Consider the following 23,615-nt stretch of genomic DNA (forward strand, 5'->3'; position numbering starts at 1 on the left):
TACTCACCAGGGTTTTGTATTTAGGATCTCCAGCCTGTGTTATACCAGTAGCAAACTTAATGGTATTTACCTTTATTTGACTGTTGAGATTTGTCTCATTAAGTAGGCCTGGATGGCCTAGAACTCACAGTGTAGTTCAGGCTGGCCCCAAGCATGTGGCAGTCTTCCTGTCTCTGCCTCCCCAAACATTTCAGGTTAGTTTTTGTCACTGTGACACAAGCTAGACTCACCTCTCAGACTGGTCTGTGGCCAAGTCTCCGGGGTATTTTCTTGATTAATGATTGATGAGCAAGAGCCTAGCTCATTGTGGGCAGTGCCACCCCTGATCAGGTGGTCCTGGCTTGTATTAGCAAACTGAGTCCGTTGCAGTGTCCCTCCAAGGTCACTTTCAGTTCCTGCCATGGCTTCCTTCCCTGATGGACTGTGACCTGTAAGCCCAATAAACCCTTTCCTGGGGTGTGAGGGCCACAAGTGTCTGTGCTGTCCCATCTACCCTTTGATGTAGAAAGTTTCCCTTTAAGGCAAGTGGTGAAACGCTTGTCACTCTCAAGCCTGAAGTGTCCCTGTTACGTTCTTGCACTGTTCCTGTTCATCTCCTGTTCTAGAGTTCAAGCTGCCAGCTGACTGGCCCTTCCTTCCACACATTCTTGAAACAGAACCTGAAGGAGCTCATGGAATGTTTGACATTTGAATTGCACGGGTAGATAGATGCCAGCCCAGGGGTGCATGCGGAGCAGTTGGATGGCATAGGGCTTGAAGCAGGAGCTTCCTTCCCTGGACTATACGTCAGTGGTGGCTTTTTTCACAGGCAGTTAGTTGACTCTCTTGTAAGCTGATTGACACCTTTGGGGAGGGGGTCATCTTTCCACCGACTCATAATTTCCCTACTCTTGAAAAATATTTCCTTACCCCCAGTATTCTCTAGTTAAAGCTGAAAATTCAACTCATCATATTTACACAATAAAAAAATCCATTCTGCCTTGTTTTTAATTGCAAATTCTACTCAAGGGACTAGTTCTCATGCGTAGGAGGCAGCCCTGTGCCTTCTCCTAGCGAAGCAAGTGCAGTCAATTATGGTAATGAAATGTCAATAAATATAAAAATTTAATACAGTCTGCTCTGGGTGAGTGGCAGATGAGGACTTGCCTCCCAGACAAATTTGCTGCTCCTGCAAAAATTAAATGCACCTAAAAGAGCATCTGGTTGCTCAAGAGCTGTCCTGAAAAACAAGGCTGGGAGTGCCGGGTACCAAGAGGATCTCCCTTGCTGTGATCTCAGGAGCAAAGCCAGGACTACCAGGGACAGCTGTCCTAACCTCTTGTTATTATAAATTGAACATCTTAGTGTTCCCCACAAATAAAAAAAAAATGGGTGCCTCTCAGTGCGTTTTACAAAATGAAAATAAGACTTTGGGGGTTTGTTTTCCAGATCAAGAAATTATTCTGCATAAAAATTAGGACATATGTCAAGGGGGGTGGTGGTAAGCAATTTGATAGAATCTAATGTAATCATCTCAAACTAACAGCTTCATGCCAGCTCCTAAGGATGTGGTAAAGCAAATAAATAGGCACTATTTATTTGAGTTGAGCATGGAGACACTGAATTGAGATGATGAGTTCGAGGCCAGCTTGGGCTACATAATGAGGCTCTAGTTCTAAAAAAGTCCTGTAGTCTTGCACCGTGATTATATTAAGGCAGTTCCCAATGCCAGCTTAGATTCTTTTCCACCTTATTTTCCTCATGCTGGTTAATGGTATTATGTACATGTAGAAATAATATTATGTGGCTCGTTTTGTGCATAGTAAATTTTTCTCTGAATTTATACTTCAGAATTAAAAATAATTACCTTGCATGGAGATATTTTCACTGCCGAAAAGGCAAGTATAGGTACTTGACAAAATGTAGGCAATAAAAACTACTCCCTATGAAAGTCATCATCAACATGATTGGATTTTTATCGGAATATGTATGGTACATTTTGCAGGAGGTATCTCCTACTGCTCTCAAGAGCAAAGCTCTCCCTAGTTGTACTGGTAAGTGTCTGTCAACTTGAGTCACCTGGAAGGAATGGGACCTCAGCTGCCGAATGGCCTCCATCAGATTGGCCTGTGTTAGAGAGCTATACTGCAACCTGATTTTTCCCACAGTTCTTAGTAATCTCTGGGGAACTTCGTATTGCTCGTCCTGTTGGTTGTCACAGCTGTGGTTCTGTGTTGCAGGTTGACTATGCCAGCATTGTCTCACAAGCTGGAGTCACACTCTCCAACCTCGTGAGTCATTCACAGGACCTAGTGCTGAGGTTCCGTTCCCTACAGATTGATCACCGAGAGTTTGTGTGTCTGAAGTTCCTAGTGCTGTTCAGCTTAGGTAAGTGAAGTGTTTTGTTTTGCTTTTCATAGTCCATTCAACCAGACATTGTTTTCAAATACCCAGCACCGGGTGTCTTGATGCTACAAAGATAATGACTTCCATAGTGAAATCTTTAGAGATGGCCATGCTTTCAGATGTATTCCTACACAATTCTTAGCCCTTGAGCAGATGGGTTGGGGTGTAGAACAGGAGTTGTTCTGTTGGAGTGCTACGATTTCCTCCCTGATGGGCAGGTGATGGAGCAGTGGACAGATAGCAATGACAGGAAGGCTCAGTGGAGACATAGGAAGAGAGCCACTTTACCAAGTTGGAGTCATCTTTCTGCCATTTATATATGAACGTGTTTTTTTGTTGTTGTTTTGTTTTCTGTTCTGCCTTCTAACTTCTGATGCTTCTAGCCTTCTAAAATGGGGGTAACAATTAAAAGCCTGCTTTTTACATTTCTATCAGGAGTAGCTGGAGAAAGTTTATAACAAGATGCGCCACTCTGCACAGATAACGGATAGTGGTTGTCAAGGGGAAGGATGCTTCTTTAGCATGGGTTTGGAGTAGAAAGATAACTAAGCAAGATAGATTAGCTAAATCAAGGTTCTCAGTGAGCCAGTTGAGAAAAATCACCCCTGCTTGGAATAAAAAAAGGATTAAGGAGATGGATTTTTATTGACTTCAAAGGAACAGATTTTTCTGCCTGTCCCTTACTTGATTTCTGAATTTTCTTGGCTTAACAAAGCCGACTTAAATAAACTTTTTGCCGAGTCCATTCATCCCTCATTGGCGAAGGCTGAGGGAGGCAACTTCCCTTGAACGAAAATAATGGCAGAAGTCAGATTTACCAACACATGTTGTTTCTTTAGTCTTCAGTTAGAAGATAGTTGTGAATTCATATCTGAAGAAATAAAACAATAAAACAAACTACAAAGTGAAACAGATGTGTCTGCCCTCCAAATTGGGCCTCTTGGTTTCAGAATCCTTCCTGACAGCACCATACAACTGTTGTTAATAAAGGGGTGGCTGGAAGTCTCAGGACCAGACTTAATTTTTCTCATGTAGCCAAACGCCGAAAATAAAAAAAGCATTTTCGCATTTTGGAAAGTGTGGTGAATACAGCAAAAAGAGATGTCAGTGTAAATGTAAAAAGACAACAGTGTTTAAAAAAAAAAAAAGGAGTGTTCAAAGGTTTGCCATGCCCTACGTGGTTTCTCTATTAACCACAACAAACAGGGAAGTTCTATTCAAGGAAGTCTGTGCCTATTATGCAAGAGCAGTACATGGGTCACCAAACATAAGATAACCCAGGCCTGCTTGCTGTGACCTCACAGATTCTGTTTATGGCAAGATGTTGGTGTTTCCAGCTGGTGGGAAATATGGGTGTCTGTGAGTGTTTTGCAGCTTCTTCCTGGCAGGACACTAAGATCCCAGCTCAGAGGCATACTTTTGAAGGAGGAGAACTGTGTGTGAAGATGTATGTGGTGCACAGCTTTAATTCCAGCACCTTGGGAAGCAGAGGCAGGCCCATCTCTGTGAGTTCAAGGCCAGCCATGGCTACATAGAGAGAGAGAGAGAAAAAAAAAAAACCAACCCTATCTTGAATAAACAAAAACAAAGCAAAAATGAGTAAGTCATGCAAACTAAGGAAACCTTTTTTACATTTATTTATTTATCTTATGTATGTAAGTGTTTTGCCTACGTGTGTATATTTGCATCGTGTGTGGCCAATGCCCAGGGAGGTCAGGATAGGGCATCCAATCCTCTGGAACTGGAGTTGCAGCTGACTGTGAGCTGTTTTGTGTGTGTGCAGGGATTGAGTCCTGGTCCACTGAAAGAGAAACAAGTGCTTTTAACCACCGAGCCGCCTCCCCTGCCCTCGTGCGCATTATTTTTCTGTTTTTTTTTTTTTTTTTTGTTTTTTTTGTTTTTTTTTTGGTTTTTCGAGACAGGGTTTCTCTGTGGCTTTGGAGGCTGTCCTGGAACTCACTCTGTAGACCAGGCTGGCCTCGAACTCACAGAGATCCGCCTGCCTCTGCCTCCCGAGTGCTGGGATTAAAGGCGTGCGCCACCAACGCCCGGCTACTTTTCTGTTTTTTAATCTTGCCTTCATTGTTCTCCCAACTATATTCGCTGCCAGTCCCAAGGAGACAGGTGGGTCAGCACCACCTTCGACCTTTGACCTTGAGAGTGATCTTCTGGATGAAGACCGTATTTGTCAGAGCCCCACCACATGCTTCCTCCTTCAATGGCTTCTAGAGAAGCCCACAGCACCGGGGAAGAGCCAGCCTAAGCTATCTGCTAAAACTTGTCTACTCACTACCTGAGGAAGAAGGGAAATAAGGCCTTTTGATCACTGGTATAATACAGTTAGGTCAAGGGTTCGTGTGTAAAGAAGTAGTAAAAATATAATTAGCAGTATAACTCAGGTGGTTTCCAATTTATGAGTGGTAAACTTCTTCATTAATTTTCCCCATGGAAACAATAGATAATCAATCTTTTTTTTTTTTCAACTCTATTGAGTTACGTAGCTAATGAACTTTAGATCCCAAAGTAACTGTTTCTTCTCTAACTGAGGAGGAAGTCATACAGGGCCATTTTGAAACACCAGTCTGTTGCCTAGGCCAGGCGCTTGTTCCTCAAACTCTTCATCCTTGAGTCTGAACCAAACACATCCGGATCCGAGAGCTTCCCGGCCTTGCCCCTCATTCATCCTGACAAACTGAGGCTGTGACATAGAGTAGACGAAGGCCAGAGGCTGTGCTGAAAGGTGATTGCATCGTCCTCTTCCACATGAGGGAGATGACATTGCCCTTCCCCGGTTCATGCAGCCAGAGAAGATGGAGTGTGAGCTCGAGCAGGTACAGCATTTTGAGTTGAAAGAGCAGCCAGTGCTGAAGTTCAAAGGCAAGATGAGTTGAAGGAACAGGGAGCGGGTGAAGTAGGAGGCAGGCTGGAAAGTAGGTGGGCAGCCTGGCCTTAGAAGGACAGGACCGACCTTGGTCCATCCAACAACTCCAAGGTAGCACTGGGGAATAGAGGGGGAATGGGCTGGCCAGCCCGTGTTCTTGTGACTTTATGGCTACAGCATGGAAAGAAGTGGTTTTCATATCTCATGGAGGTTTGAAGGGGGAGAAGAGACACGAAACAAGGAGAGGGTCTCAGGGCTGTGACAGAGTTGGAAAGCAGAGGTCCATGAGGACCTCATGCCTGGTACTTAGCCAGGAAAGTCTGCAGGGACAGTAGTTGACAAGGTTAGTCATGGCAGGTTCCCCAAACAGCTACCCTCCCTCCCCCCCACTAGTCACTCACTAAATGGCAGGACTAAAATAAAAAGCACTTGACTTTTCAGGACTACTATATGAATTCACAAGGGGACACAGTTGGTTTAACTGATCAAGAAAGGAAGTAAAAATGAAAAATCCCTAATCTCTGTCTTTTGTATGTGGCCTATGCTAGACTATACAGATCAATCTCTGCAGGATGTTATATGTTGCTTCTACTAAACTGGGGCTAGGGGGGTGCATTTTGGTTGTAGAGCACTTGCCCAGCATGCACAAGGCCCTGAGGTTGGATCCCAAGCACTAGGTATGGTAAAAATCCACCTGTGATCTTAGCACAAGGAAGACAAAGTCAGCAGTTCAAGGTCATTCTCAATTACACACCAAAGTCAGCCTGGGATATATAAGACCTAGTCTCAAAATACATATCTGCTAAGTTACCAAGTTATCATGTTTTGTTGCCAAATAATGTAATTTGTGCCCATTGGTATTCTGATAGAAAAGAGATGCTATGAGTTCTCTAGTTGTTTTAGTGTTTATTTAACTGGTTTAAACGCCAGTTCTGTCTTACAAGGAGCTAAATTCACTGATAAAACTTACTATCATCCATCAGTGCAGAAGTAAATGTTACAGAGGAAGAGTGTAGCTCCAGCATCCTCACTGTCATTACCAATACAGCTCACAAACTGTAGCACGATGACGCAGGCAGAAGTGGAGAGTGCTTTGGTTGGTTGTCTGTTAAGAAACTTGAGTAATGCCATCCATGTTTGAGTCTAAGAGGAATATTAATGTGGCTTAAGCTCTCAGTGCAGCAAGTCACTGGAATGTCCCAGCTACGATGCTACTTGGGGAGAGATTTTTCTTAGCCTGGAGACTGGATGGCGTGACACTACCAAGCCTTTGTTGTTTCCCAGGTGAAAAATGAAAGACCTAGAAGCCTATTATATTTCATCTCCCTGAGTGAGTACCCCTGCTTTCTTGTAAACTGCCGCCTTCTCTGATCAGACGCTAGTTCTCGAAGTCCTTGTGATATTTATCTCTTGTTAACAGTTGCTTCCCTTGAGGGGAAATAGCTAGATCTAAGCGGTGGCTAAGGTAACTCTTGCCTCAAGTCTCAGTATAGGGTAGCCTTCAGAAACAGACTCGGCTTTTCAGATGCTTTCTTACAGTAAAATCCGGCTTTGTAAGTGGAGCCTTCATTGACGTTAAAATTCTTCGCTATGTTTTCTTTACAGATAGGCTTCAAGCCCATCACCAAGTACACAGTAGGGAATCCTACAAAATGTTTATTGATAAAATACAGAAACAAATAGACATAGTTTGTTTTAAACCCAAAGCCTTTGCCAAAGTAAGTGTAACAAGCAATAGTTTAGCTGAGAAGTTGTGTATCACACAAACCTCTCTTGAAAATTCAACTCTTCTATCATTTTCCAGTCTCTGATTTTATGAGAGGATATTGTATTGATCAGCTCTTTGGGGGTAGCTAACTTTCAGAAAGATTGGAAGGAATATTCACGACTAAAATCTGGTAGTATGTGGACATCTGTTTCAAGTAGCGACTTTCAGGCCAGGATAGGAAATGGTAGGGAAGGAATCTCTTGTGGTTCCTCCGTGGTGTTGAAGGAATCTTCCATCCAGTAAAACAGATGAGAACATCCTGTCTTTACTAATCCATTCTAGCTCTTTGCTTTATCCAAAATTTCCAGTGTTGACTATGGTACCTGATTATACATCACAGACATCCTTGTCATCCCTGTGGTGGCAACAACTCTAGGCAAGAGGGGTTTGGTTGTCTCCAGGAATGACACAAATGGTCCATGTAGAGGAGCTCCAGCACCTTGTCTGCTCCCAGAGTCCTCTTTGTGGAGCATTGATGGAGGTGAGGACCGTGTTTGCTGTAGAATGGGTTGCTCTAGCCCAGGTCTGGTTCTCTGCTTCCGAACACCACTCCTTTATCTTGAGGGAGTACTCCAGTCTCTGTATAGGATCAGAGAATAAATTTGGTAGGACTTGATCAAAGTGAACCTTGAGATGTTGAAGAATCTAAAAAAAAAAAAAAAGAAGAAAAGAAAAACCCGAAGCATTGTAAGGAGAGCAGGGCATTTTTTACCTTGTCTGCTGTGGCTCCTGTCCCAGTCTAGAGCAGACAAAGGCCGCTGTATGGTGAAGCCTGGGCCTCTTATCTACCCCGTCAGCGCGCTGTATAGTCATAATATAGTGCATGTTTTGTTTCTTGTACTCTACCTGACAGATAGGGGGTTTTAATAAATATTTATTGCCTTTCCTCCCAATCTCTGCATTTGGAAAAATGTAACAGGAAATGAGATAATAATAGTTAAAATATAATTTAAAAAGCAGAAGCATGCGATTTGGAGAAAGATAGCCTAGGTTGAGCCCATGGAGAAATACTTGAGGATTTGGTATGTTTTATTTTCGAAAACAGGGATCTGTCACTGCATTATGAATATGGTTATTAGATGGAGAGTCCCTTTCCTTTAAGAAGAAAAATCATATGCAGAACCATTAGCATTTTACAGTGAGAATGAAATACCATTGTGAGTCATGCAGGAAAGTTCCTCAACACTCCCCTTCAGTGGTGTTAGTAGTAAATATCCTCACATCCCAAAATTTAGTGTCGTGTTTTGTTTTTATTGTTGGGGTCAGTGTTCCCCCACACCCCGGGGTTTCTTCGTGTAGTCCTGGCTGCCCTGGAACTCACTCTGTAGACCAGGCTGGCCTCAGACTCAGAGATCTGCCTGCCTCTGCCTCCCGAGTGCTGGGATTAAAGGTTTTTGTGTTTTTTTTTTTTTGAGTCAGGGTCTCACTGTGTATTACATCTCCCACTGTAGACCAAGCTGACCTCAAACTTAATAGATTCACCTACCCACCTATGCCTCCCAGGTACTGGAATTAAAAACGAATCCAGCTAATTCAGTGTCTTCTTTACAGGAAAAAGGGACCTAAGTCAACACCCCACTCCAGTTTTGAGTGTAAAGAAAGAACACTGGATGATCTACTAAGTATGTTAGTATGGGGTGACGCCCGGAACCAATAGCCGTGCCAGTGAACTCTTCTCTGCTCTCTGCTCTGTGCCCTTGGCCTCTTCAGAGATCTTGGAAGCCATCATGTAATGTTGAAATTTATACGGGCAAAATAGAAATAGCGCAATTATATGAAAAATGTGGTCTAGAAGGGACACTTCATGGAGACCAGCAGGGCCACACTTGGTATAAATGTGCTACCTCTATCCCAGGTCTAATGTCCAGTGGGATAAAACCCTTCGGGGATAAGCATGGGTGACTAAACCTGTGGGTTCTGCCTTTGAGAGGCTCTGACTACGAAAGAGCTTGGTGGTCACTCTGAGCCTGCAACATGCTGTTGGCATTTTATTATTAAATACAGTCATACAGTGTTTACTGTCTGAACTAGCTTTTGGTTAGTTTCCAATGGTCTTCAGTTTCTGATATGTGGTGCTTTTCTCCCCCCATGTTTGAGTTTCAGCCTCTGATGCTTCCCTTTTGATAAAGACCTTGTGCTTGGCTCCTTTACCTTTGTCTCTATGCAACACGTATCCTCTTGATAGCTGGGCCCAGTGAAGGGCCCTGCGAGATGAGGGTGTGCGCGTGCGTGTGTGTGTGGTATGTGCGTGCGCTGGCCTCTTGAGAGCAAGCCAGTGTGTGTGTGGGGGTGTGTGTGTGTGGGTGGGTGGGTGGTATGTGCGTGCGGGCGTGCATGCGCTGGCCTCTTGAGAGCAAGCCAGTCAGAGTCAAAGGATCCTATACAATCTTCCTAGATGGGAGTGTGTCCTGCTGCTGGGGCTGCATATTTCACTTGGAAAGGAAGACTTTATAAATGGGAACTCTTCATCTCCCCTCCCATCAGACACAGCAGGGACTTAGTGAAGAGTAAACCTTTGATCATCAAGTGTGGTTTCAAGAGGTTCCTGACATTTCTTGGGCATCAGTCAGACCTCCTTTCTGCTTGCCTGTGGCACTTGTGTTTAAGCCAGGACTGTCCTCTCCTTAGTGCCAATAGGGAAACTATTTATGAAGTTACTTCCAAGACTCTTGTGTGAGAAGAAAGACTCCCCTGCCCATGGGGCTTTCATCCTGTGTCCTCAGTGACTGGCTCTTCCTAGGATAGGGCCAGTCTTATGCAGTTGCCAGTACATGCTGGCGGCTTCAACTGCAATGCCATGTGCTAATTTCAAGTCCAGATGTCAGCAAGGCATTGGAGTATAAGTAACTCCGAGAGGAAGTTCTTGGCAAGCTGTCTGGTGACTGGCTGCTCATGGGTTGTCTGGTTGGGGAAGGAAGCATTGCTCTGACCTAGGCTGTGCCCTTGCCCGATCTTCCTGAGTTGCACAGTCCCAGGAGGGACATGTAGGGGCCACAAGAGGTGTGGTGTCTTGGTGCCTCTTCCCTCAGTGTTGGAATCTGCCTCCAAACATCTTAGACACATTGTTGGGGAAGGATGTACCCAGGGTTTGCAAAAAGAGAGTAACTTACCTTATGAACCCTCCAGAAGAGGACCAACCCACATTTTATAGGGTTTGGGAGGAGCCATTTCTTTGTCTAAGGAAAGAACAAGTTCTCCTTTTGGTTTTTTTTTTTTTTTTTTGGAATACTAAATCCAGTCAGTGAAAGAGGCTTCCAAACCTAACGGAGGAATTTGACCCCAGTGATTAAGCTCTGTGTTTGCAGTTCTAATGCAAAAGGAATGGTTCCTTTCCTTTGTAAGTCCAAGGAGGGGACATCATGGGGACCCTTTGCTGGAAGGGCAGGAATAGTTTTGTTCTCATTGTCTGTGGAGGATTTGCTCCAGAAGTGCTGTAAGAATGTTCAGGGGATGGCTAGGTGGCTGACTCAGCAGGTTAAAGTGACCTGCCACCAAGTCTGATGACCTGAGCTCTGTTCCCCAGGACCCAGGGAGTAGAGAGAAACACACTCAAACATGTTTTACAAAGGGATTGAAACCTTGCAAAAATCTTCTTATGCATTGCAATCTATGGCTGAGTAGCAAGATGTACTACATGTGAAACCTGTTATAAAAGGTGTTTTAATCTCCCCATGCTGTGCTAGGTTGCTGTCCTTTCTCAGACTAGCATGCTGTATGCTGTATCAAGACCTTCCTCTAAATCCTACCACACAGTCCACAACACACCACCATTGACAACTGGCCCACGGAGTCCCACAGTGCTGTGTATTCATCTCACATCTTGCCCCACATGAATTGGTTAAATTGTTCCTCATGAAGTCAGATAAGCAAAGGAAATATCTCTGGATTCACTGTACAATTAACATGCAGGGTTGGTTTTTACCTTTTCATCTATGATATTCTAATTTAGTAAAACACTCACTAGACACTTGTCAAGTGGCCATGCATATCTTCATACGATTGCCCTGGTGAGGTATCTGTAGCTGAGGGAATGGCAGCAAATAAGCACTTCCTAAAATTTATGTAATCATTTGAAATTCAGAACGGATTGATTAGCATTCAGGAGACGCCACAGTTCAATATTTATACCACAGAGATTTGGCAGAGGCAAATAATGGTACATAAAGCTGATGCTTGCCTTAATTAAATGCAGTATAATAGGTGTTGTGTGTGGGGTTTTTGTTTGTTTGTTTTTTTCCCTCTCAGTGAGCAAAGCAGTTTAACCATGACCAGATATAATTCATTTTGGAGTTCTAAGTTTGAACTTAATCAATATGTATTTACCACCACCGGTGAAGTGATTATCATTTGTTATCTGTTGGCATGAGAATATAATTGCCCAAATAGCATTCATTTCAGCATATTTCTGAGTAGAGTATGCTTTAAAATATTTAGTATGTTTTAGTTGTTAATGCAATACTGTCACTTTGCTAACTACCACTACTTAGTGAGATGATTTTTCAGAGACGTGCCATGGCAGGTTGAGTCTAACCAGAAAGGCAAATAAAGGGAGAAAGCACTTTGCTCCTGGCATTTCTTCCTGCTTCATCATGTCAGCTGCGCTGCTCACATCAGAGGAAGTGTGGACCATAGCGTAGACCTGTGCAGAAGTGGGCACCGGGGTCATCCCAGATCAGCACACCAGTGAGCCCTGGACCTATGTACCTTGGGTCTAGAATGGGGCATGTCGGTAGCTCACCTCTGAGCCAGGAGTCGAAGCTTCCTCTTTGTTGACTGATAAGATCCTGACAGTGTTTGAGGAGGAGGTTAAATTCCAAACAGACCCCATACAACCCAGGAGGCAAGAATGGCTAGGAAAGTTAACAGACATGTCATCATTTGGAAACGCTGAAGCCCACAAAATATACCGAACACCTGCTACTCAAGACGCCGGAGGATGTGGCAACATATATGGCTTTTGTAGAGAAAGCCTCACCTGATAGGGATCTGTTCTTAAGGTCTTGGGGACACCCTTCCAAATAAGGCAGGTGAAGCAAACAAATAGTTCAAAGTCCACATGTCATCTGCACTGTTCACTTGCCTTTGCCTCCTGTGTGGTAGCTTTTCCCACTGAACCAAGGCATGCCCTACATACAGTACGTTAGTGACAAGGCCTTTGTCAACTCTCTTGTTGAGGAAACTGAGCAGGGCCACCCCCAGGAGCTCACCAATCCCCGAGCCACACAGATTTTGAAAATCATCTGTCTCGTGTGTGGAAAGGTGGAATTCTAGAACAACAGCTTAGAACCTCTAACATGCTAAACCTGTGGTGTTGTCAAGTCATATCAGGACAAGGACAGTGAAGCTGACAGCGGTTATGAGACCTGAACCCATCTCCTGAACCCATCTCTAGTCAGGATTGGAAGCCAACTCCACCTTAGGATGGGGGCACAGAAGGGACTGTAGCAGTCAGGAAATGCTGCTCTTGTATAGAACCCAGATTACATTTCCTTTATTTGTTGGGGGCTGGGCATGTGCCACAGCTTGCTAACTATCAAAAAAAAGTCATCATCTTGTCACCATGGGCAAACATTCTCAGAAAAGGACAGAATGCATGTTCCAGCACTATACATACCACCATACTATAGATGTTTGGAAGACATCAGTTCTCAAGTTCATTCTCTCGTGGATTTTCCTGGCTTTGCTGAGGCTATGAGAAACTTTGGACCTTCAGAATAGGCCGGTGTGACCTGAGTGACAGGGCTCAGTTCAGATCTGGGCAGTCTGCCTGATTAGTCAAGAATGAATGACTGCATTCCAGTTGTATGTCATTTTGTCCTATGTTTGTATGTAAGCTCATCTGAAATAATCCTGTCTTTCAGATATTTATTCTAAGAGAAGTAATTATTACTAATAACTATATATTTTAAGTATGTGTTCTTTCCTTCTCCCAGCCTGGGCTTTGTATTCATTTAGGTTGGACTTTTTTTTCTTTTTCAAGATGAGGTTTCATTTATCCCAGCATGTCCCAAAAGTCCTGATCTTGCCTCTACCTGAGAAATTTGACAGACATCCATAGCAGCTTTTGGAGGTACATTTTTGGCTTTGCCAGCAGTCTGTCTCTGAGCTACAACCCAGTAGGCTTGTTCCTATTTTTTTTAACTTGTGGTGAAATCTATATATCAAACTCAGACCATTTTAAGCATACAGTTATATATAATTTTAAGCATTCAATTAAATACATATGCATTGTTGTAGGGACTATCACTACTGTCATCTCCTTCCAAAATTGAAACTTTGTTCCCATGAAGGTGTAATTCCCATCTCCCCTGCCCTCCAGCCCCTGGAGCAACCTCTCTGTTTTCTATGTAATAACTCATCTAAAATAATCCTTTCCGATATTTATCCTAAGAAAAATATTTCTTACACTGGTATTACTAATAACTATATTTTAAGTGTGTATTCTTTCCATCTTTATTAGGAAGTATCCTCTACATTTAACATTGGGCTTTGCCTGTCACATTTGTTTTGTAGACTGCATAGCTGCTGTGCCAAAGGCCACACATCTAGGAAGCTAAGATACCTCATGGTCCAGTCTTGGTCACTGACTCCAAGCCTGTTTTCATCACTCCATACCACATATGGGAAAGTCGTGTGTAGAGCCTAAAGAATAGAGCATGAAGCAGCTAGTAGGAAAGGGAGACATTCTTAACTAGTTCTTACCAGTGGGGGCGAGGGGGACAGGGTAGGGGTGGCTAGCATGTTGGTAAGACTTGCATACTTGAATTTGGACCCTTTCTGCTGTATTTTGGGGAACTATCTCAATGCCCATATCTGTAAATTCAAAACAGTACAGATCTATATAAAGTCTCATGAAGATTAAATAATAGTAATGAAGCAAAATGTCTGGAAATTATGTCAATAAATAATTATTTCTAGACACATCTGTATTCCCATTAGTGAAAGTCTCTAAGTGAAGGCTACCTGTTGGGAAACGTCTCTTTTCAGGTGTAATCTCTGGTATACAGATATATGGACAAAGGGCTTTCTCCTGCCAGCATAAAACTCTTTGGTGTTTATTATTGTTTTGGTTTATCTACACAGGGTTTCCTCTGTATCATCCTAGAACCCATTCTGTAGATCAGGCTGACTTTGAACTCAGAGATCCACCTTCCTCTGCTTCCCTAGTACTGAGATTAAAGGTGAGTGCCACTACTACCCATCCATAGCTGATTTGTCAACTCGGTTCCAAGCCCCACCTTTAACTGATTCTATCCACTAACTAAAGGCATTATCTTAACTTTTAATATTCTGAAATTTGGCAGATGAAGCCACTCTAGCCATTTCCTTTTAATCCATCTACCCCCAAAGCAAACCAAAGTCAAAGAGCAAAGATGGGCGGAGCCTAAGTGATGATGCTAGCAGAGAACAGGCCAGGCACTTAGGCATTGCCCTTCAGTTTCCCACAACTGGAAATGCTCTTGAGATCACCCGTGCTGTCTGTGATAGCTACAGTTCTCTAGATCTACTGTGGGTAGTCTCTAACACTGCTGATTAAATAGAAATCCCAAGAACGTAAAATATGAAGGCTTCACTTAGGAAGGCTGTGTTATTAGGAAATAAAGCCCTAGATAATTTATCTTTTTTAAAGGAATTGTTACAATTTGAGGACCAAAACCTGTTAGAAAAATTAGCTTTGTCCTTGAACAAAGGTTAAGCTAAATCAGTAAATAAATAAAAATAAAACTGCCAGCATACTGTCTCATCAATACTATGTGCAATAGCTGTTCAATAATAACGTCAAAAATTTCCCCTTTATTCATATTGCTAGCCTCAAAATCAAGGGACCAAGCAGAGTCAGAGAGTAAGGCATAGAGATTAAAACATGCATTTGTAAGTCAGGCCTACTGGCACAACTCTGTAATACCAACCTGGGGTAGAGGCACTGCTAACCATTAAATTAACAAACAAACAAACATACTTGTGTATGTTTTCATTATTTTTATGGTCAAAGACATGAAGTTCAAAATTCAAAATCTCTGTCCTACCACCTGGAAGCAGAGCCATTGGAACACACACAGGAAAGTGGGTCATTTATCCTCACCTGTGACACTGGGAGTCATCTGGAGTGACACTTTTCTTGGCTATCAAGCTTCAGACAGTGGCAACCTATGCTGTAGGCCGTGTGGGTGTAAGAATCCTCCTTCATTCATTTCTTCCCCTGACTTTGTGTTGCTTCTTTGACAGGGCACCATTGATCATTTTCTGTTGTAATTGTTCCGTGTGCCTCACAGCTCTTGGAGAACCAGCTCAGTTCTCATTCTGTATTTCGAGCCTGATTCCGGGAGCGTCCTTCCTGGAATGCCATTCAAATGACAAAGCAACACTTGCTTAGTTGGCATGCTCATTTATGACTGCCCATCTCAATGTTGTGTATGGGCAGCGTGGTTTGCATGCATTGTTTGTGAGTATTACAGCAAGTTAAAGACATGGCTCCTGTGCTGTCCTTAGGCAGAGAGATCCAACAACCACGTTAAAAAAAAATCACCCTGGTAGTAAAGAACAGAACTGAGCTCTGCACTCATTAGAGACAGAGGCCAGAGTTTCTGCACAACTCCCAGCTGCTTTTCTGGCTAATTGATGATGGAAACACAAGGCAGTGTCCACATTCGTCCGTTACATTGATGGTAACTCATTCTAAGTAGACCAGTCAGGAGCCTGGAGGAAATCAAATCCTTCTACACTTCCTTTGAAAATGGAAGCTAAGTATGCACCCAACAACATGCCTTTGCCCAGGGGGTTCCCCTCCCTGCCCCCACTGCAACTCACAGCTGGAGTTTTCTCTCTTGTTTTCCCAGAGTGGGGAATGGGGTTACTAGTTTGATCGCTGCAAAGCCAAAAGCTTGCAGGGTATGGACCCTTATGCTGGTCTCTCTGCAGATTTTTTTTTAATGCGAAGAAGCATACGGAAACAAGGTTCCCAATCTGACGGCTCTTTATGATGAGCAGAAGGATCAGTGGTCACAGGTTCTAAGCCTGGACTCACAGCAGATTCGGGCTTTCCTAATGAATGGGGGCCAAAACACGAAGCACAAGAAATAAAAGAAGGCCAGCAAAGAGTTTTAGTAATTAGTGATTTCTCCTAAAATCAAGAGACCATAACCGGTTGTTGTTGGCCACAAGGAATTCCGAGATAGATGGGATAACCACATGTGCTGGCGTGTGTCCAAGGTAGGGCCCATCAGCAGACCTGGAGCCCCTGCGTACTGTAACAGTATTATTTCTAATTATAACTTCAAGGAAATTCCTCTCTCAATGAGGTGGCTGTAGCAGCTTATTCTTGTCTTACAAAAGAATACAGCTTTCAGCATTTAAAAACATCTTGGTTTGCCCCCTCCTGCTCCGGGTTATATTTTCCAGATTTCTGTTTTGATTTGAGAACCTTTGGAATTCTTTGGAAAGCTGGGTCACCTGTTACCACTGCTCACATCATTCCATTACATGGCAAACTCCACGAGTTAATGATTTGCTCCCCAGTTCATGAATATTTAGAAAATTTAAGAAACCGTTTTTTCTCCATATCTTAATTCTTTTCATTTCTAGAAATTTCTAACTTATTCTCCTATCCAGTTTGGCTGTACCAAATAATGACATTCTACTGCAGAGTAAAAAAGACTTCCTATCACGCCACATCATACTCAACGCCATCATTTATTATAGTTCATTAGAGGAAGTTGCCATTATTTAGAATTTGTAATTGTGATTGTCAGTGATTTGGAACACTCTTCTACCCGTTTCTTTAAACTGTCCTCTCATGTCATTAGGTCACTGGGAAATATGTTTTCCTTACTCAGGCACAAGGACTCACCCTTCTGTGGGTAGATGGGTGAGTGCATATTTTTCTTTCCCAGAAGTGGCTATAGTTGTCAATATTTTCCTGTGTGATTTTGGTGTTTGTATTTTCTTTAGGAGCTACTTTTCAACTTTTAAGTATGTGTGAGTGTATGAGTATATACATACTATAATGTGATCCTTTTCCATATATATGGTTTCTCTATATTGTTTTGGAGGTTTTCCTGGGATTCGCGCTGTAGACCAGGCTGGCCTCGAACTCACAGAGATCCACCTACCTCTGCCTCCCGAGTGCTGGGATTTGCGCCACCATCATCCGGCTCTTTTCCGTATCTTCTAATTAGTTCATAACCACATAGCTAAGCATTGCCATATCATTTGAAATAGATTTTCTGTAGTTTACTTTGGAGTGATGAACATCGCTGTCGAAAAATGAAGATAAATACCTTGATATATAGACCTTTAAAATACTCAGACTTTATTTTGTGTATAGTACATGAGTGCTTTTTTTCTTATAGGTAGTTAATTGGCCCCATGTTTTTTTATATAGTTAAAGTGTATGTGTATGGGTCTTTTCTGAATTTTTTTATCTTGTGTCAATGACCTTTTTAGTTACTTCAAAGTAAATATCATGTATTTTAATCCTTATAAAAACCTTTACAATCTTTCTTTTTTTCCTTTTTGTTTTTATGAGACAGAGTCTCTCTACATAGCCTTGGCTGTTCTGGAACTTGCTATGTAGACCAGGCTAGGCTGGGCTCAAACTCAAAAGAGATCCACCTGCCTCTGCTTCCTCTGTGCTGGATTAAAGGTGTGTACCACCATGGTAGCTCCTAACAGTGAATCCTGATAACTGGGTAATTGGTCTCAGTTTTAAAATAGTCTAATTGTTCTTAGACTTGCTGTTCCACAGACATGGTAGGGGTGGGTTGTTATTCCGCAGACAACTAAGGTAGGAATTGAGTTATGTTTAGAGGTTGATTTGGGGAAAGCGTTTTACTTCATGAAGATGGTTTATCTTTTCTTCAGTTGGTGGCGGTGTGGTGATAGCCTCGGGGGAAGCTGTGCCATTTTCTCCCCTCTGCACGATCTCTTAATTCATGCTTTTCTAGCTTTTTTTTGGGGGGGGTTTTACGAGACAGGGTGCTTTTCTAGCTTCTTTGCAGAGTTTGTTATTACAGTGCCATCCTTTCCTTGACATAGTCTCATTAGTTAATATCCACATACTGAATAAATGTCAAATAAGCCACCAGATTCCCTGGCTAAATGAAATGACTTTTCTGTGATGTACTCTGGTCTTTTTCCCAAATTACTTACATTGCTTTTTTGACTGGATAATGGTAACTTGGAGCTGTGATAACAGTTATACCTCTTATAAGATGATTCTAAAGTCTCAGGAATTACTATGAGAAGTTCTGTTTGTATAGGAGGGAATGAAGAAAATACACTGTTCACCTTGAAGATACAGAGCTGTATTTTTCTTTGCCTTCTATTTCAGTAGATCATCCTCTTTGTTAGTTTGTGCTCATTCTAGCTTCTTGAGTTGAACATTCTTCATCTGCTTTTAGCAATACATTTATAGTTTTCTGGAAAGTTTTAAAAAGTTGCCTTTTGGCACAACCATAGTTGTATCTTCAGCGACCGTGGCTTTCGGGGAGTCTAGAAGGTCATGCTTGTCAATCTCTGGAACTCCAGGGGGCGCCACTCACAAAAGAGTCTATGTCAGAGCCTGGTGCACGCAACCTAAGAGTGGTCTTCTCTGTGGCTCTATAGTCATCTCCAAATATTCTATATTTCTATTGTGTTCTACTACAGTATTAAAAATCAATGGTTTCTCTAGTGGTGGGCTTTGAAATTCCCAAACAAATATGAATTTGGCTATGTTTTCATTTCTGGATTGTAAACCAAACTACATGTGATAGAGACTTTCTTTGTAATGTGATAATTTAGTTCATTTTTGAAAGTTTGACTTATGTAATACAATATATTTGTCAAGTGTCAGGTTTTATTCACCTTTATCATTCTGATCATTTTGATGCATTTTCTTGATAGACTCTTACTGCCATAAAAGAATAGTTTCACATAGGTTTTGTTTGTTTTTTGGGGGGGTATATATGAGTACAGGTGCCTGCAGAGGATGGAGGCAGCTGGATTATGGGTGGTTAAAAGCTACCTGATGTGGCTGCTGGGAACTAAACTCACATCCTTATAAGACAGCCGAACCATCTTTCTAGCCCTACATAATAATATTGTCTTACTTAGAGATTTCATACATGGATCCAATGTTTTTATTGTATACCCCACACTGTCCCCTCCAATTCCTGTCAGCTTTACCTCATCATGTCCCCCATCCCAAATTCTTCTTGCTGTCCTTTAATCCTCTACTCTTAAAGTCTACGTTGTCTGATCTGAAGAAAGTCATACCATTTCTTAATAATTACCTCGCCATTTCCCCATCGGTTTAGTTTCAGCTGCTTAGTTTTGTAGTGGGATTTCTTGTGCTTCTGTGGCGTGTGGCTTCCCTGGAAGCACTGTGTGGCTTGTGCTGTATTTGTTTAGTCTCTTTTCAACCTTTAATTTTGAAGTTGTTACAGGCTTGATAGAAGTCAGGGAGGAAATACTCACCCAGGAGGGCTACATGTGTTCTTCCATTTTCCCCAAAAGAATGCCTTATTTTGTGATTTAGGTCAAAGAAAGCAGTACTGGTCCAGTCCAGTGAGTATGTACAGTTACTGTGTTTATGTGTTTCTCCAGTTTTTCCCGTGCTCATTTCTGTGTGCACCATACAGTTCCTACAGAGACAGTTTGATCTGCACTTTTGCAAGTCATCTTGCTGTTTGACCTGTGAAATGGACTTAACCAAATTCACATGGTACTGCTCTCTCTTCTCATGGCTCCACCCCTAGCAAACGTGACGATTTGAGGAGTTTCTGCCAGGTCTTTAAACCATTGGGAGTTGCTTTCTTTCTGTTCTTTCTTCTAGAAATATTTTGCCTTTTATTTCCTTCTCCATGTGAAATTCCTGTCACTACAACTAGAATGACAGTCCCTCAGACCAGTCAGTGTCTAAGGCCTTATCCAGTCTTCATGAGAAATCCAGGTTCCTGGACTTTGCCTAGGCCTGCTAAACGGGAATGTCAATGGTTAGGGTTCAGGAATCTGAATTTTATGATCTACCAAGAACTCTCCACCATTCAGTGTCTGAACTCCTAAACGCCATTGCTCCTTAGGAGTCAGTAGAGGGTGAAAGGGTCAGTTAGTAATGCCCAGAATTAAACCAGAGTGTTTGGGATAATAATGTCCATATTTTCAGTAGCTTCCCTGGGGAGACTGAGGCAGACGGTCTGCTTCTTCCTTCGTGAGAAATACACTACACTACACAAATGCCTTAACATAGAATCCCCTCACACACAAACCAAGCATCTGCAGAAAATGGGGATCTGAGGACCCTTCTGAAAAGGGGGCACCTACTGATATATGTCCACTTGTGTAGCTTTGTAAGTGTCCCTCGAGGGCCCAGACAGATAGCAAAGGGAACTGGAAGCAATGCAGACATAGATTGCTGCACAGGTGTCTTGTCTGCTTTCAGACATTTAGGAATGAGAGCCTTAACCTTCAAAAGAGATACATTTATAGGATAATTATGCTAAATAAACTACACTAAGTAAATTATTCGTTGCTACCAGAGCTTCATTTCCAAATTGAACTCTATCCTTCAAAATGTTCACTTTAAAAATGTTTTGGTGACTGAGATGGCTCAGTTGAAAGGATGCTTTATGCCCCAAGCCTGATGACGTGAGTTCGAACCCTGGGACACACGATAGAGAGAACACACTCCTGTAAATTGTCCTCTGCCACACCACACACAGCGTGCACACACATTTGTGTATATACAAAGTAAGCAAAATATAAAGAAAGTGAAAGGATTACTAAGTATGAAAAGTAACTACATGCAAGATACCAGATTATGAACATTTACTAAATGTCAGCCAAGAGATTCTCATAGACTGACTGTCTCTGTGTGTCTCTCTGTCTCTCTGTCTCTCTCTGTCTCTCTCTCTCTCTCTCACACACACACACACACACACACACACACCCTCACCACACTGCACCTGTTGGTTTATAAAGATTCTCCTAAGTGAATCTGACCTTTCTTTATACAACAAGCTGAAAGGACCACGGTAGAATCTGCTGCTCTGTGGCTGTCTTAGGAATCTGGGTAAGGAGGCAGACCCAGGGCTGTTTGTTTTTCCCCGAGATAACAGCTGTGATTTTAATAGGCTACATAAAAAGCCATCCATAGGTAGCAGTCAAACCTCACCTCATGTCATTCTTTATCTTTGGGTAAGTTAGCCAACGACCTTCTCAGACAACCTATGATATGTTTAAGATCTTTTCAGTTAACAAGAAAGGGTGTTTGTTGTCGTGAAACATGAAATAAAACTAAATTGGAAATAAATGTTAAATGGTTCCATGTGCAGATCACCAGGGCGGCCACTCTCTAAGTCATTCTCCTGGTCTTTGGGAATCATAGTTTTGAGACTAGAGGGTCAACCAGGCCTGGATCTCAAAATCAGTCAACAAATCTCTCAAAATATTCTCAGTCCTTGGAAAATGTATTTGAGAATGTGCTTGGGACTGGAGAAGGGGCACCAGGTGTGGCTGCCTCTGCCGAGGACCCGTCTTCTCTTTCCAGCAGCCACACTGCAGAGCTCACAGCCATCAACTCCAGCACAGATCTCTCGTCTCTGGCCTCCAAAGTCCATGTACTGCACACACTCACAGACAGACAGACAGACAGAGGGAATATTAACAAATCTTTCTCAGGTATTTTTAGAGAATCACTTGTTCTAAAGCAAGCTTATGATGAGTAGATGACACAGTCTTCATTTTTAAACCGTGGTAAGTCAAGGGTTAACTCTTGAATCCCAGGCTGATGCCTGGGAATCCAGCATGGGACTGATCAAGACCCCCTGAATGGGGGTGTCAGTGAGGAGGCGTAGGTAATCTATTGAGCCTTGGGCAGTAGATCAGTATTCATCCCGAGTATACACATGGACATTGGACTCCCATCCAACAATGTGAGATGAACTCTCACCCTGAACTCTTGGGGGAGGCTCTAGGCTGTGCCCTGGATGAAATGACAGTCTATGGACACCCCCATGGAGGGTCTCACCCTCCCTGGGGAAATGAGGGGATAATGGGGGAGTTGGGGGTAGGGTACGGAAGGAGGGGAGGGAAAGGGAGAGGGACCTGGAACTGACTTGTGAACCAACCATGTTTCTAATCTAAATTTAAACTTTAAAAAAAAAAGTGGTAAGTCAGTAAAGTAACTATTACATGTTGAGTAGGTGTCTGAGTTACAATTAACTACGGATTTGATCAGCTCCAAAACAAAACTGGGTAGCTTAGTGGTTAATAGTCACATTAGTTAAAAAAGAAAGAAGCTCAAAATCAAGAGAGAGAAATGCTGCTGTAGCGTAAAGAATAAATGGAGATGCATTGGGAAAGATTTCTGAATCAAAAATGAGAATGGCAAGCTTAAATAAGGCGAAGGCATTTTTAAAACGCAAGTCAGCCGCGATGGCTCTGCGGTACCAATACTTAGGATGCTGAGGTCACTCTGGGCTATGTGGTGGGACCCTGGTCATAAACAATGAAGCAAAGTCTCCCTGATAAACTCCTAGTTTATTAAAGTTGTTTTCCTTGTGGATAACTTTCCCTTTGTATATTTCATTGGCTCAGTAATATTCCACAAAAAAGAGGAGTGAAAAATGATTTCTGGGCATATAGTGATGGAGTTTGTGTCTCCTGGGCATTTTCTGTCCTTTCCTTCTTCATCTTGTCTCCAGCTGCACTTTTTAGTACTGTGTGTTCCCAGCCCTAATTGGGAGGGTTTATGGAGGAACAAGGTCAGATGCATCTGTGGATGGGCAGCTAGGGCGCTCTTCCCCAGCCCTACCCACTCCTGTCCCAGAAATCAGTGATGAGCTACAGCTTCAGCATTGGTTTCTAGGGTCCGCTGACTGGGGTATAACTCTTACAGATTTTTAAAATTATAAATATATTATAAAAATATAAAAAGAATACTGGGCGTTGGTGGTGCACGCCTTTAATCACAGCTCTTGGGAGACAGAGGCAGGCGGATCTCGGAGTTCGAGGCCAACCTCCAAAACAATACAGAGAAACCCTGTCTCGAAAAACAAAAACCAAAAATAAATAAAATAAAGAAACAAATAAATAAAAGAGCCTTTTTTATTATGCTTGTGACACAATAAGTGTGTGTGTCAGCCACCGACTTGTGGCAATTTGAAAGCACCCCACTGCTGTTGCCACATCTGTGTGTCCACCCAGCACGCCCAGGTACAGTAGAGGAAGGCAGAGAGGTCCCCGAGTGCAGCACCCTGGCAGCTGTCACCAAGGCAGCCCCATAATCACTCATGGCATTTCCAAGAGCGTACGTCCCAGAGCTCCTCATTGTGTGAACTGCCCTGCCTGTCTTAGCTGGCCGTGGCAGCTGGCTACTAATGCCTATGAAGCCTGAGCTTGTATTTCTCTATTATGAGCTCCTGGCCATCGCTTAGGGCCTACAAGTTGATTCTTCACGGGTTATCTGCTTGACTCTCTTGGGGGCTCCCCCGCTCCATTTAGTGCCTTGCAGAAAGTACTGTATCAAAGTTATTGTATGGATGTTTCTGTCACTTAACTGACGTCTATAATGCCCAAACTGAGCAGAGAGTAGGAGTTCAT

At 42.7% G+C, this 23,615-nt stretch overlaps 1 protein-coding gene across 7 annotated transcripts in view; it reads left to right on the plus strand.

The window, feature by feature from the left end:
* The window catches only part of Nr5a2 (nuclear receptor subfamily 5 group A member 2), a 127,830-nt gene that overhangs the window by 81,663 nt on the left and 22,552 nt on the right, over positions 1–23,615 (plus strand). For all 7 annotated transcript variants that reach the window (XM_005073438.4, XM_021229165.2, XM_021229167.2 and 4 more), the window contains one exon: positions 2,220–2,367. In XM_005073438.4, the coding sequence (XP_005073495.1) occupies positions 2,220–2,367 (148 nt within the window). The remainder of the gene's footprint in view (positions 1–2,219; positions 2,368–23,615) is intronic.

Source organism: Mesocricetus auratus, unplaced genomic scaffold (genome assembly GCF_017639785.1).
Source record: "Mesocricetus auratus isolate SY011 unplaced genomic scaffold, BCM_Maur_2.0 Super-Scaffold_100676, whole genome shotgun sequence".
NCBI classification, from domain to species: domain Eukaryota; kingdom Metazoa; phylum Chordata; class Mammalia; order Rodentia; family Cricetidae; genus Mesocricetus; species Mesocricetus auratus.